The sequence below is a fragment of the Lynx canadensis genome, chromosome D1, assembly GCF_007474595.2.
Source record: "Lynx canadensis isolate LIC74 chromosome D1, mLynCan4.pri.v2, whole genome shotgun sequence".
Lineage (NCBI taxonomy): Eukaryota > Metazoa > Chordata > Mammalia > Carnivora > Felidae > Lynx > Lynx canadensis.
Window position 1 is genome coordinate 77,936,067 of NC_044312.2, and position 15,268 is coordinate 77,951,334.

The 15,268-nt window shown below is 42.6% G+C and overlaps 1 protein-coding gene across 1 annotated transcript in view; it reads left to right on the forward strand.

Annotated features, from left to right (window-relative positions):
- Window positions 1-487: 487 nt before the first annotated feature.
- The window catches only part of SLC17A6 (solute carrier family 17 member 6), a 40,113-nt gene continuing 25,332 nt past the window's right edge, over window positions 488-15,268 (forward strand). The window contains exons 1-3 of the mRNA XM_030332354.1: window positions 488-942; window positions 3,739-3,991; window positions 5,527-5,645. Coding sequence (XP_030188214.1) covers window positions 857-942; window positions 3,739-3,991; window positions 5,527-5,645 — 458 coding nt within the window. The 5' untranslated portion in view covers window positions 488-856. The remainder of the gene's footprint in view (window positions 943-3,738; window positions 3,992-5,526; window positions 5,646-15,268) is intronic.

The following is a 15,268-nucleotide window of genomic DNA, read 5'->3' on the forward strand; positions in this document are numbered from 1 at the left end:
CAGGGCGACCACCCAGCTCCCCAAGAAAGTTGGCAACCTGGCCAGCCAAAAGCAGCTTTCCCTTTTCCGGAAACTTACTCTGTCCGTGGTGCTGAACAATTCTGCCGAGACGCGCCCTGAGGAGCGCTGTCAGCCGCGCTGAAAAAATCTTCCCTGACGCTGCCCAAATCAGAACTGTGTATCTGTTATTTACTCACGTCCTCAAAGAGCAGCAAGCTTTCTCCATCTTAATTCGACACTACCGCAGAGCAGAGTTGCGCCGGCGTGATAGGAGGAGATCATAGGCAAGGAGGAAAAACTAACATCAGCATTGCTCACCTGAGACCTCAGATGCTCCCATGAGTTTGGAAGTGCTCTGCTCCCTACAGCAAAGACACCATTAAAAAAAAATACTATTCTTCTGACTTTGCTTTTACACAAAGGTTCTGTGGTATTTCCGCCTTTCATTTAAAAGCCAGAAGATTTGGCAGCAATAAGGTTTTCAAAATCGGGAATTTGCATTGTTTTTCAGTGGACTGACTTCCAGGACAAGGACTCATCTGCACCCGCCCAAATACCATGGCACTGCGTGCGCCCTTTGCCACCGGATCCTCCCCTTCCAATGAGACTTTCTGATTGTGTCTACCAACTCTCCTATTAGGAAACCCGTGGGTTGCATGCAGCTATTCTGTTGTATTCTCTTTCTCACTCCCTCCCCTCTCTCACTCACACTCTTGCTGAAGGCACACCAATACCGTTCTGCTGAGAAGAAAAAGCCCACAACTACCTTAAGCGATTAAGACAATATGCGCAACTCTCGCCTTTCATAGCGATCACTATACAAATCTGGCAAGAGCCAACACCAGTCTTTGCAAGAATGGAGTCGGTAAAACAAAGGATTTTGACCCCAGGAAAAGAGGGGCTAAAGAATTTTGCTGGAAAATCCCTTGGCCAGATCTACAGGTAAGAGAAACCCATATTTGCCTGGGCAAACCCATATTTGCCTGGGGCTCAGCATGAAAAAATCTGCAGGGCTATTTCCGTAAACTCTGCTTGCTTTGAGAGGTTGTAATATGATCGGAAAGTCTTTTTTTGTTGGTTGCTGCTATTGCTCAAGCGGGGCTGCTCTGGAAACCTGCTTATTAATTCAGGAATGTTGCACTAAATGAACCTGTGTGCTGTGTGTGTGTGTGTGTGTGTGTGTGTGGTTTTTGTTTTGGTACCTGCAGATTCTCATCCTTTCCTACCCGGGATTTACCCTCTTTACAATTGAGAAATGACCAGCACCTGTTCAAAGAATCTTTCTTTTGGTGCTCATAGTGACAACAAATTCCTTTAATGCAGACACATGAATTTAGAAAATACAACCCTCAAAGAAATCAACCAAGAAATTCCAAAGAGTAATGGCAGAAAGAAATTTAGACCTCAGCTTTAAAACAACTCAAGTAGATAATCTCCCAGTGGAATCTTCCTTCTGTGCTGAAGGAGGAAGAATCAAAATGTATCAATAATTAATAGCTGAAGCATTTCCTCTACCCAAATCCAAAACAATATATATGTGCTTTAATTATTTGACTTTTCTGAGAAGTCTATGTCTTGCATGGCAAATGTCAGTGTTTATAAGAAAAAGCATAATGACTTTGAAAGTACTGGCAATGATTTAATTTTTTATCGTCCCTGTAGTCAATGTACTAATTATGCTGAAAATTTTGCAACTTTAAATTATTTTAAGAATATTATATGAGTACACTTTCCTTAATAATATGAGCAAAATCAATAAGAGAGGGCAGAAACAGAAGGATAAACGATTCCAAGAGAGCGCTAATTTTCACATTTGGGAAAATGAAGCCCTTAGAAGTGTAGAGAAAATGTACACAAAATGACCAATGCACTTCCTGATTTTCCAAATCTCTTTGGATCTGGTGGGCTTCATGTAGGCACCCCATCATGCACCTATGCGGCAATAGATACCGCAAGGGCCCTGCAGTCCCGCAGCTGCCCTGGAAAAAAGCTCTTCTTTCCCAGCTCAATTGCCATCAGGTGGGGAGTTCAGGTGCCTAGTCCAACTTTGCATATAACAGCCTAGGAGCCAATGTAAACAAAAAAAATCGAAAAGAAAAGAAAAGAAAAGAAAGAAAGAAAGAAAGAAAGAAAGAAAGAAAGAAATCACATTAGTTGAATTTTTTCTCCCAGAATAAATTGCCATGTGTTCTGACTTTGGGATTGAACTTTAAAAATACGAATTAACATAGCTGCAAAAACCTTTATGACTTATTCCCCAGGTGGTATTTTGTAAAATTTGGAAGTCTGACATTTTTTTTTTTTTTTTTTCTGGTAGCCTCAAATTGTTTGGCAGTCAGCTCCCAACCTGTGCATTCTTGGAATTGATCTTAAAATTTCATTTGCTTTACTCCCATGTATGAAAATAATTGTGTGTGAATATATCACTTAAAAGGGCACACAGAAAAATGAACTATACAGTGGATTGAAAAACATCTGCAAGCTGTAAACGGAGAGGCTCTTTGTTTAAATATCGAAAGTATCCATCCCAAGAGTCCACAGTAATTGTACTGTTCACATTCATTCTCTCTCTCTCTTTTTAATAGACATTTCACAGATATGTCGTGGACTAGCATAACACCCTCAGCTTTTAGCAAAACCATTCCATCACTCCCCGTTCCCCTTCTCCCTTCCTCCTCCCCTCAAGGACGAAAACCTAAAAGGAACTGAATTTTAAGGGTGACATCTTGTGAAATACTATGAAGATTAAAAAACACAAAACAAAGCAAAAATTTGAGATCTACTGTGGTGTGGGACATCTTACCAGAGTTGATTTGGGGCACGTCTGTGTATCTGGAAGTCGCATTTTACGTCTTTGGAAATGTGCCCAAGGCATTTTTCGGTGTTTGTAACCGAGATAGTAATGACGCAAGATTGTGAATAATTAATTATTCATGTTCTGGCAGTAGGAAGCTTAGGTGTCGGCCATATGCTGCGGAGGCCTTTGTTTCAAACTCGAGTGACAAGGAGAAGAAAGTAAGATGTGTAACGGGAGAGTAAACGGTGAACAGGCACCCTGGGACTGGAGGAATGGGCAATAGAATGCGTGCGTGACACTCTCAGAGAGCGCTCACAAGACCTTCTCCGCGTGGGCGCCGGTCAGGAGCGGCCTTAGTCCCTGGGGGTCCCCGCGCTCAGCTAAGAGGCAGGATCGCGTGTCTTTAACCCAGAAGGTTCAACTTAGCTGGGAAGGAAGGGGTAGCGCGGGTGCAGGTCTGAGCTGGGCTGGCCTGCGGAGCACCGGCCCTCGGGAAGCTAGTGGCTGGATAAAACCGACCGTCGCCGGGGGTAAAGCACTGCAGGTGGGAGAAGTCTACACGGTTGCTGACGAGGCGCCGCTCCAGTAACCCACTCCCTCCCAAACCACAGACCCTCGGAGAAAGTTAGGCCCCAATTGCCTGTGTCTGTTAATCCAACCCGCTGCGGGGTGGATCCCGAGGGAATGCGGGCTGGGTGCCACGGGCCACACGGCATTAAAGTTGAAGAGATGCTGCGGCAGGGAGGGGGGCTAGCAGGAGGCTGGAGAGCCGGGGAGGTCCCGAAGCCTGGTGGCGCCCTAGCACCCTAACTCCCGAAGGAGTCGAGCGAGGCAGCGCCCCTCCCCGCCCCCAGCCCTGACGGGTCCTGGGAACTGGGATGGGTCGGCGTCGGGGTGCCTAACCCGCCGCGTCCTTGCCTTTCCCCCGCTCTGCCACGCAGGGTGCTGGAGAAGAAACAAGACACTGGGGAGACCATCGAGCTGACGGAGGATGGGAAGCCCCTGGAGGTGCCCGAGAAAAAGGCTCCACTGTGCGATTGCACCTGCTTCGGCCTGCCGCGCCGCTACATCATCGCCATCATGAGCGGCCTGGGCTTCTGCATCTCCTTCGGCATCCGCTGCAACCTGGGCGTGGCCATCGTGGACATGGTCAACAACAGCACAATCCACCGAGGGGGCAAGGTCATCAAGGAGGTGGGCAGCCGCCGGCCGTGTGGGTTCGCAAAGCCGCCTCACCTGTTTGAGCTCCATTTCCCCCCTGAAAGAGGAAGGCCTGAATGCTCGCCAGCCCCCTGCTAGCGCTTCTAGAATAGGAATAGACCGCGATAGCCATTAAGGCCTCCCTTTTCGCTTCCTCTCTCTGGCCCTTCCTTTTCTCACCTGCAAAGTGGAAAATAGCATGTAGCTCACTAGCTTCTTGTCAAGAGTGACTCCATACCAGAAGTTAGTGCTTACTAATGTACGCTAAATTTAAATCGAAATATTTTTCTTTCACTCAGAGGAAGGAGTAAGGCAGCATATCAGTGATAATGTCTCCCTGATTTCCTCCAATTCCTGCCAAACAGTCTTAATAATAAAAATGAAACAAAACCGAAATCAGATCAACTGTGAGCACATGGGCAGTTTCCACCGAAGGGCCTTTAGGAGTTGTCCACTTAACTGGTGGAGAGAAAAGCCAAGCTCAGCAGTGCCTTGAGGTCACCGGTCATACAGTCTGATAATCTCCTGAAGGGTGTGTTGGGGTGATGGGTAGGGAGAGGAAGGTCAATGTCAAAGTCACTGAAACCTGTGGGTCTAGACGTCCAGTTCAGGGATCTGAGCGACCATTAACAAGGCAGAGCCGGGGTAGGGGGGGAGAGAAATTCGGGAACTCACTGTGGATGCGAAGCTGTGAGCGCCGCTGGTCCCCGGGTACTCCCAGAGACCCTGCAAAGCAGATTTAGTTTCAAAATACTACTCAAAGAGACGAAAAGGGTCCTCAGTTCTTCAGGAGGCATAAGCCCTCCTCCGCCTTTCTGATGCTGATACTTAAAGGTTCACCCAGGCTGGGGAGGGCGGAGTTAGGCCTTGACCTTCACACACACCCCTCTCCAGCTTTTCTGACCACCCCTGAGGAAATCCTCCTCTCCATTGACCACCCCCACCCATTCCCCAGGCTACTCCAAATCTTGCCCACCTACGCCCATCCCCATTTTGCCTGGAGGATCCTTTCCTCTAGCTCCTCCGACCTCCTCACCTTCCATCCCAAATTCCCCACCTTCCTTCCTCAGAATTTCCCTGGTTGGATTTCATTCTGGAAGAGACCCCACTACTGCTTTAGTACTGGCTGGCATCGGCTAAACGGACCCCGGTCAGGGGTCTCTGTCCCCAGCCAGCAAATGGAATCTCTTCCTGGGGAGTTCTAATTTTCAAAACTGGAGCCCGGAGGACTCCTCATTCATCGAGGTGATCAGATCTGGCTGACAGTAGTTGGGGAGCAAAGCCAGGGCGTCCAGCTTCGCCATTAACTGCAATACATTTCAAACGAACACAGTTTTTCAGTTAAAAGAAACATTTCTTCTCTATAAGAAGGTATAGATTCAATTTTGTTAGAAAACGAAAATTCAGCCACCTCCAACCCCAGAATGCAGGGAGCACCCCGGGGATTGAGGGCTCCTGAGCGTGAGTCTGCAGCCCAAACACTGACTCTCCTCTTTCCCTCCACCCCGTTTCCCCTGTACCCCCCATAGAAGGCCAAATTCAACTGGGACCCAGAAACCGTGGGGATGATCCACGGTTCCTTCTTTTGGGGCTACATCATCACCCAGATTCCGGGCGGCTACATCGCGTCTCGGCTGGCAGCCAACAGGTAACGCGTCCCCAGGGCGGGGGGTAATGGGGCTGGTACCCTCACAAGGGGCATCAGAGGCTGGGGGCAGGGACCACAGCCCCGCGGGGATTGGAACTCTTGGGCGAGGTCTTCTGGTCCGCTGGCACCCCATCTCTCCGGGCTGGAACTGTTCGTGCCTCGTTCCAGAATTAGGCACCCGAGAGGATTTGGGATCGCCAGGCAGGGCCCTAGTTGCCGCTTTCTCTCTGCCCTGGCTGAGCCAGCTTTTCGCCAAATGGTCTACGTGCCTTAAGGCCTGGTAAGAGCTGAGGCCAGGCGGGGTGTGGCCGGGCCGGGACTGAGCGGCTGGGTGCACAAAGGCGAGTGTGTTGGGGGGCGTCACGTGCTGCGCTCTCGGCAGGGCGTCCCTCGGGTGCCCCGGCTCCCTGTGGTGCTGACCTCCCGGCAGGGCGCATCGAACGCCGGGCCACCGAGCCCGCCCAGATGGTGCTCTGGGTCTGAAGGATTTGTTTCTATGGAGGCAGGCGGGATTTCAGGCGCCGGGGGTGCGATTCCACCTGTTAATGAGCTCCAGCGAATAGGGGCGGGGGTGGGGAGGGCGCTCAGCTGAGTCCCGCGGGCTCCAGCAATGCAGCGGTGGCTGCAGTCGAGCTCCCAGCGCCAGCTCTGCGAATGCCGTCGGGGTCAGCTGCAGAGACACCCCAAAATATGGGGCATAAGGACTGATAAGGTTTGGGATACCAAGGAGCACAGCCTGGCCACTGGAGGGTGAAAGGCAGCTTTATTTGCTTCCTTGTGTATATTAAGATGAATAAAACCAAGTGCTCCCTAAGTCTGAATTGGAAAACTGACAACGCAAGCACTCACGTTTTCAGGTATCGCTTCGTGAAGACTCCAAGTAAAGACTTCCGGTCTTTCTTCAGACCTCGAATCTATGACTTCACCTTTCTCCCTCCCCTCCAAACTCAGATTTTCTGGGGAAGAAATCTTGAACGGGGCACCTCTCCAGTCTTGATCTCTTCTTTGCTTTTGTAAACTGGTCCCTCCTCATTTCTCAGTAAAATCTCCGACGCCTCTTCTAGTGGCTTTTGTCACCTCTAATTCCATTCACCAGCTGTGACTTCCTGCCCAAGACTTTTCAGTCTGCTCCAGAGCCTAGGGAAGAATTCTTGGAAATTTATTTTAGGTTTAACAATCCTTGGACCAGAATTTTTGACCATTTTTTCAAAATGTCAAAAGAAGAGGGCAAAAGATTAGGAATAGTACCTTTTGAATATCATCTTTACCTTGGCACCACGATGGTTAGTACTCAGACCCAACAGGAGACAAACCAGTCTTTTAAAAAAGGGATCAGTGTAAAATTAAAATCATTAACTATTTACAAAACCCAATTCTATGGATGAGATAAATCAAATTGAAGAAAATATGTCATTAAATAGTACTGGTAATGTAGTAATGAGCGTGTTACATTTTTGGCTTTCATATCCCTAATGTATAATGTCTTGAATCTTTTTTTTCCCCCTAAATTTTTTTTTAAAACAATATAAACTTCCCAGAAAGATAATTCAAACATACATATATAAGTATTTTCACTTCAGGGGGAAAACAACCGAAAATTCTCACACACACACACACACACACACACACAAATGATACAGCAAACTCAATGTAATGTGAAGTGAAACTATATTATGACTGTGCCTTTAAGTTTTTTTTAGAGTCAAAACCTTCAGCTTGCCAATTGTTAAAATGCTAACATTTTCCTGCCAGGAAAAAACACCAGGGATGCCCCAGCTTTCCCTCCTTGTAACACTGGGAGGTCAGTAAACAGGTTTTTCTGGTTAACAAAACAAAACAAAACAAAAAACCAAAAAACAAAACAACAAGCTCATTGCTATCATTTGTGTTATGTTTATTAAAGACTAATGCTAACTCAGGTTCTAATTGACTGATAGATTTTCCTTAAAGGAAACAATTGTGAACTTTGGAAGTCCTATTTGGATCTGAAATGGATATTCAAGGAAGAGAAACTTAATATTTTCAATGTCTTATGTCCTCCAAGACTGAGAAAACTAAGTTAAAATTTATTGTAAAATACTACAAACATATGGAAAATATAGAGTAACTTCCTTATCAGACCTTAGGATTTTGACATATTTGCTTCATTTAAAAAATATAACAAAACATTACAAATACAGTGGAAATTTTCTGTGAAAACAGGTCTAAAAGATATATAACATTTTCTTTTCTGATGAGAAAACTACTGTATAATAGGTAATAAAAATATATAAAAAATAAAATGTAATAAAAATCATAAATAATTTAATCACACCGAGACCCTATTGTTAATATGTTGGTAAATGTCCACGTAGTCCTATGGACATGGAATTTTATTTTGGAAAATTTTTTTTAAACATAAAATCTGAAAGACTTTTATAATTGGTTTGAAAGATGTACATTTCCTATGATGTTACCTTTTCAAAAACAGTAAAAACAACCCAGCAAGACCAGTTTTCCACCTACAGATATGGTGTGCCCATTCACATAAGCCTCTCCCTATAGATCATCTAATAGTAGAACAAGATTTCCCTTGGGGGGTGGGTATGGGGATAGAGTCCTGTCTGTCTAGGTATAAAAGAAGCTCCCTTTGGAAAGTGTTTGTCATCACAGTCATGGGCAGGACTAGAGTAGAGGAACTGAGGTGTGTGGAGACTGCTCCTCTAGAGAGAAGAGCTCCTGGCTACGCCCCCTGGCAAATTTCTCAATGAAAAACCCAGAGCAGTGATTTTGCCTCTCCATTTTGTGCTTTAAACAAAAGCAGCAACACCCTTGGTCAGAATACAGATACTTGGTCCCTTTCTGGTCAAATTTCAAGTATTCCTGTTTTCCTCCTCATTGAGAGACAAAGCCAGGGGAGTCAAGGGGAGAGAAAGGACTCTTGCATCATGTTTTCCTTTGTCTTTGTCTTAAAGGGCTATTGCACATTGTGGGCATGAAAATTTAGTCACCTCCATGGAGGGCTTTGGGGTGAGGAAGCCAAGGAGGAATCCTTACAAAATCTGTGGTGTTTTTAGATGAGAACATACTTACTACACGGATAAAAATGCATCGGGGACAAATTCATTTTACCTTTAAACAGTCCAAGACATGGTCTTGCAGTAATCCGGATAATTACAAATGTGGAATTGCTAAGGATTATTTTTTATCTTGCATATGGACTGGTGAGGAACCTAGTCAAGTACTTAACAGGAGACACAACAGAATTTTGACCAAAGACATAACCAAAGATGGCCAGATTTACCAAAGAATATTTGGTCAACCTTATGTTTTTCATGGCCGATATTGTCTTCACAAAGGCTATCCTTTCTGTCTAGGGGCAATATTATTTAAACCTATTTAAAAATTTTCTCTCTCCTGCTCCTGTCCTCTTGATCTTCCAATGCTGATTTGGTTCTTTACAGAGCACTTATTGCCAGCGGTCATACAGGTATTTTACTTATCTGTTTTCTCCATTAAAATGTAAGCTCCATGACAGCAGGCTGTTGTGTCCATGTAGTTCTTCCTGCTATATCCCTGGCATTTCAAGAGTGCCTGGCCCATGACAGACACTTGTTGAATAAAAGTGTTTGGGATTAAAAAAATTTTTAAAGGCGGTATGGTATAGTGGTTAAGATACAGGTTCTAAGCACAAACCATGTGGGTTTAGACTCCTGAATGTACTATTTAATAACTGAATGACATAAAACATTATTCAACAACTCTGAGCTTCAGCTTATATTTCTGTAAAAGGGGATTAATCAAACTACTTACCTGATATGAGTATCATGACCGCTAAGTAAGAGAATCCGTGTAATGTTCTTAGAAGTGCCTGGCCCGCGGTAATTGTTGGCTGTTACCATCTATTATTAATAACGTCCTGACTTCAGAAGAAAATGAAAGAATAAATAATGTCTTATGGCCATTCAGTATTACTCGTGTTTAAATCTGTCTTAAGCACCTTTAAAATTATTTTTCCATACACATTATTTACAGCTAAAATTATTGTTCACTGAAAATGCCTTACATCTCATTTGAAGGACTCTCTTAAAAGAGCTTTTCGGCCAATGGTATAGACAGTGCTAGTAATTCAGCGCATTCAGTCTTTGAATTCTAGTCAGGCATTATAAATACACTTAGAGAAATCCATTTAAGTTTGAGGGTAGACTTCTCTGTTGATAGTTACAATTTATTTCCCCCTACGCCTATCCTTTATTTAAATAGTGTCTGATTCTGGTGCAACACTGTCTTTTCAGGTATTTCCTGGGTTTCTAGCCTGACTTTTGCTAAGGAAAAAAAAAAGCTCTTTATTTGAATTAAGAGATTGAACAGTGGACTTTGGCTAACAGAAAGAGCCCATAGTAAAGCGGAATAAGGGTCATCTAATCCAATCTTCTCATTTAGAGACCAGGAAAGGAAACAGAGAATCAGGGATCACAAGATCACCAAGAGTTTGGGACTAAAACTCAGGTGTGCAGGAATGTATGACCTCAGTCTATCTTTACACTGAAATTTAACATCTCTGCCTGATACCTTGTGCTTCACCACAAAGTTCACTTTCAGCAGTAAGCTGAGCCATCTGCTCTCTCAGTGAGTGCCTACAATCTATAATGCCCCAAATCCAGGACAGAAATCCAAGAATTAGAAGGAGAAGTCTTTAGCAAGCCCAAGGGATCCTTAGATTTTGGTGGTAGGAAAAACATACTGCATTTGTGTGTGTGTGTGTGTGTGTGTGTGTGTGTGTGTACAGATTCCCGAATCCATATGAATGATTCTGCTCTTTTCTTTGCAAAAGACAAAACCGAAACTTGGTAACGACTTAAACAAACGACTTGTGATTGTCTATAGGAGAAAGCAGTATTTAGAACTTTTTCTCCCTACCTAGCCCTTTGGCAGTGTGAGCTCCTGCAAGATTATAGAGGTTTGAGCATGACTGAGGGTGGGGAGAGAGGTGGGGTACTTTAGACCTTTTGTCTGCAAAAAAGAAGGGATTTTTCCTTGGGATTTTGACTGATACAACTTAATTCATACCAAAAGAGAGAGTGGTTTATACTGAAAAAATCTACAAATTCAAATGCATGGATTTTAAAACTGTTACCTAATGTTGAATTTGCAATTATAAAAACGAAATCTGGTATACTTTAGGTAAATATTCTGACTGGCCTGATTCTGAAAAATTCTCATGTGGGAGGGATTTTCAGAAAAAGAGGAGTGAAGATATTTTAAACTCAACATCTTCATGTTTTAAGCCCAGAAAGGAACAATTTACAGGTGTTATTCTTTTTCTTTCACAGAAATAAAACACTGAACATGTACTTTATTTACTGGAATAAGCATTGGAAATGAATTCTTAAGCATCATTACCAAGCACATATACAAACGTTCTCTGTCTACCTATCATCCATCACCATTTTTTCTTCTCTACTTACCTGTCCATTGCTACCTCTATTGCAAGCAGGGGTTCATGAACCCTTCCAGTGAAAAACATTTGCAAATTCCTTTTGTGTGAGAAAATAATTCAGACTATGAACATAAAGCTGCTGCAAGAAACCACCATCCTACTGCGGTGGAAATGGTTTGTCATCATCCAGTCCTTTAGGGCCAGAGGTGACTCTATTTCACTCATTTAGCAGCCTATCAAGCATCTCGCCACCTTCCTATTGTGGGTTCTCTAGGTTATGTGTCTGGGACAACACGGAAGAGACCTTCCTTTTTCTGACAAAAGAAAATACCCTTTGCACAAGACAAATAGATGGATTGAGAGGGGGAGGGGTCCCTAAGGGCTTGCACGTGGTTTGCTGGCTTGAGCTTCTCTTTCTTTCTATTCTCTCCTCTCACCCTTTCTAGCTCTGGCTTCCCCTGTGGCTGCCACATCCAACCTACTGCAGTGCAGAGGCAGCCTCTAGAGGGGAGGGACGTGATTTTGAGGGAGGAGAGAGTCAGGTGGGCAGCTGGTAGAATGATTCTCCCGCTGCCATATGCCACTGTTGGGGCTGTCTCATTTCTCTGTCATGAGTGATGAAGTCATTTTTACAACTTAATGATGTACCAAGGGACCCAGAGGGCTGGCTTGTGCTTGTGTATTCCTTTTTAAATATGGGACCGGAGCATCAGATGTGACAAAGGGAGGCGCCTGAGCCCTGATTTGATTATATTAAATAGATTAAACAGCCTGAATCAGTCTATTCTTACAGACCCTCTAGGAAAGGATTAGTGCCACACCTGGGGTGAGGAACACTAGTTCCCTGTTAAGGGACAAGCCACTGCCCAAATGGAAATGGATTGATTGATTCTGGGAAAATGGATAGCATCTGTAGGAGTGACAGGTCACCAGTGTTCCTGTCATCTCTTCCAGGAAAATCCTTGTGGGGTGGGCTTGGTAGGTGAGGGTGTTTGTGGCTGGGGGGCAGAGAGAATAATATGACTGAGGATTTCACAGCTAACTCACTCTGGACCACACTGAATATTAATCATCAGACAGCGGGTGATGCACGTTTTCAGCAAATGCGTTTGCTTTTCCAAACATTTCTGTATCAGGGTACTATATGCTTTTCAATTTGGGGAATCTGTTTAGTAATGCAGAGCCTCCTACCACACATACATACACACATGTATGTGCTCACAGGTGCACACACATGTATGCACACACACCAGTGTTCTTAAAATTATTCTGTGTAAGACAATTATTCTGTGTAAGACACACTGGAAGACAAAGAATTGTGTGTGTGTGTGTGTGTGTGTGTGTATGTGTTGTAACAAGTAGAGGAAAAACAAGTAGAAATTAGGTTTTAACTTGAAAATAGGCAAATTAAATTCATTTTAGTGTGTCATTTGCTGCAGGGGAAATCATGAGGAAAACAACAATTTTAAGTAGCTTTCAAGTAGTTTATCATTTTTAAAAGCAATCTTTTTTTTAATGTTTATTTATTTTTGAAAGAGAGAGACAGAGAGGCAGAGCACGAGTGGGCAAGGAGCAGAGAGAGAGGGAGATACAGAATGCCAAACAGGCTCCAGGCTCTGAGCTGTCAGCACAGAGCCCAATGCGGGGCTCCAATTCACAAACCATGAGATCATGACCTGAGCCGAAGCTGGACGCTCAACCGACTGAGCCACCCAGACGCCCCTAAAAACAATGTTAATAAGCAAATGGCCCTTATTTTATTTCACAGAGGTTATAAAGATGTTCTGTGAGAAATGGAGAGCACCCATCAGTTTCTAATCCTGTTCTTAAGGCATTGAAATGTTCAGATTTTTCATTTCTTTGCCTTTTTTTTCTTGGCCCAGTTACTGACGCCCATCTCTGACTTATATTCACACTTGAGTGGGTTTTTCAGGTAGGACTTTAACTGTCCATTATAAGGAGAAGGACTTTAGGCAAAATGAAATATGCTAGTTGAGATTCAGCCTACTGTTTGGAATTTAAAGTTCGGCAATACTTATCTACTTAATAACTCTATGGCTTGATTATTTGTTAAGTGAAATTAATGGTTTAGTTTATTGCAGAAAATTTTTTTGTAATTTGCCAGAATTTTCAATGATGATTTAGTTTTTAGGTGTAGTACTGACATGAATATATTGCCTGAGATTACATATATTGATATAGATACTACGTGATATTCTATAGAACCTAGATTTATAATTCAGAAAGTAAAATAATATATTAAACATGGAAAATGTTTATTTGGGGAAATTTATTTCTATAAATTGTTTTTTTGATGTGAAGTATAATATTTATTTGACTATACATTATTCACCTTTACTTGGAATAAGTGGTGCATCAGACCTTAAGTGAATTTCTTGACTGACATGGATTATAAAGCAAACAACAAAACAAAACAAACCTGACAATATAAATCAGAAGTCAGCTTACTTTTACAAATGTGTAATTGGTTACCTATATTGAATAGAGTCTTACATTTCTACTCTATAATCGCCATTCGTTAAAACATTCTCAAATAAACTACGTTACTATTTGATGTCATTAAATTTAGCACTTAACCTATTGAGAAACATTGAAAATGTCCCTGAAAAAACCCACAATGAAATTTCAAAAGACAAAAAAAAATTGTAAAAATGAACCTGGAAAGCAGCATAGGCCTACTGAGGTCAAGCAGTAACACGATTGCTTAATTTATATGATGGAGTAGAGGACAGCCTTCTCCTTCCCTGTAAAGAGAGTCTAGAAATCTAGCTTTTAGATTAATGTGGGGAAAAATAAAACCAGCCCAAATGAATGGAAATATGGAAGAGACACTCTAACCATGTACAATGGACAGGCCTGAGTGAATATCAGAAAAGCTTTTCCATCAATGTGAAGTAGATCATTCAGGGATAAAGTTTCAACCTCTCCCTAAATAGTACATTTGTATTGGGGTAGGAAGAGAGAGGATATGAGTTATTAATTGTTTTTGTAATTGCCTTAGTTCCCCATTTCAGGAGGCAGATGAAATTGAAATTGAATAGAATACTAAATACATGTGTCACTAAACTTTTTATATACATGATCTTTCTTCCTCATAGAGACTCTGGAAGGCAGACATTCTTAACACTTGTTTTACTGGTGAGAGAACTGAACACAGAATAGCTATTATTTCCTCAAATATTACTAGCTGGTAAGAGGAAGAGCTGGGGTATCAACCCCAGTATGTCTAATTTCAAAGGATGTGCTTCTTTTCTAAACACATTTCTCCTGTTAAATACCTTTGCCGTGTGTTCCTTAAAACATTTTTTTAACAGTGTCTTAAAAAATTTCACTGTATTATTTAGTGCTGGGCTAGGTCCATAGGAAAGAACATGGCTGTGGAATAATTTAAAGCTTTTTTTTTTTTTTTTTTTTGCATGAGTTTGGTTTTTACACAAGTCTTCTAATCAGAGGGTAAATCTGGAAAGCCTATTATGGTGGAAACTGCTTTCAGGGCAGCAGTACTATGAGATGCAATTATGTGTCAAAGTTGAAACCAGTGCTAGAGATCATGAAACTCACATGAATATTACGTGTATAGATTTCCTTCTGTTGAGATACCAAAAATATATTCAATGCTTATGTTTGTTCTTGGAACATCAAGCCAAACAAACCAATGATTATCAAGCACCATACAATATACACGACTATATTAAATATTGAAAAATGGTAGGATTCTTCAGGAGGACAATATGTCATCTCTGAAACATCACCATCTAATTTAGTTATGAAAGCAGAGCTTTAGAAAGAGTGGTTTCAAAGGCTGATGAGGATGCTGTAATAAATAAAGTATAATGGCAGTTGGTTTCAGGAGATTCTACAGTGTTGTTTAGAAGACTTAAGGATGAGGCCAGGCTGGGCCACATACTTGAACTCAGCAACTATCTCAAGTGAGGATTTATCCACAGGAATACTCTAAATTCTAATCCATAGCTGCCATCCTACAGTTATTCTGTGAGAGTAACTCAGCTTCCTAGGATTATTAAGATACCAAGAACAGCAGTTCATTCCTACTAAAAGCTCAAGAACATACAAATGGTCAATTGATTGAAAAGGATATTGGGATAACAAAGGTTCAAAGAAGAATCTGTTATCACACACATCTCAGGAAGGGAAGTTATCATTGCCTTCTCTTTACAGTCTT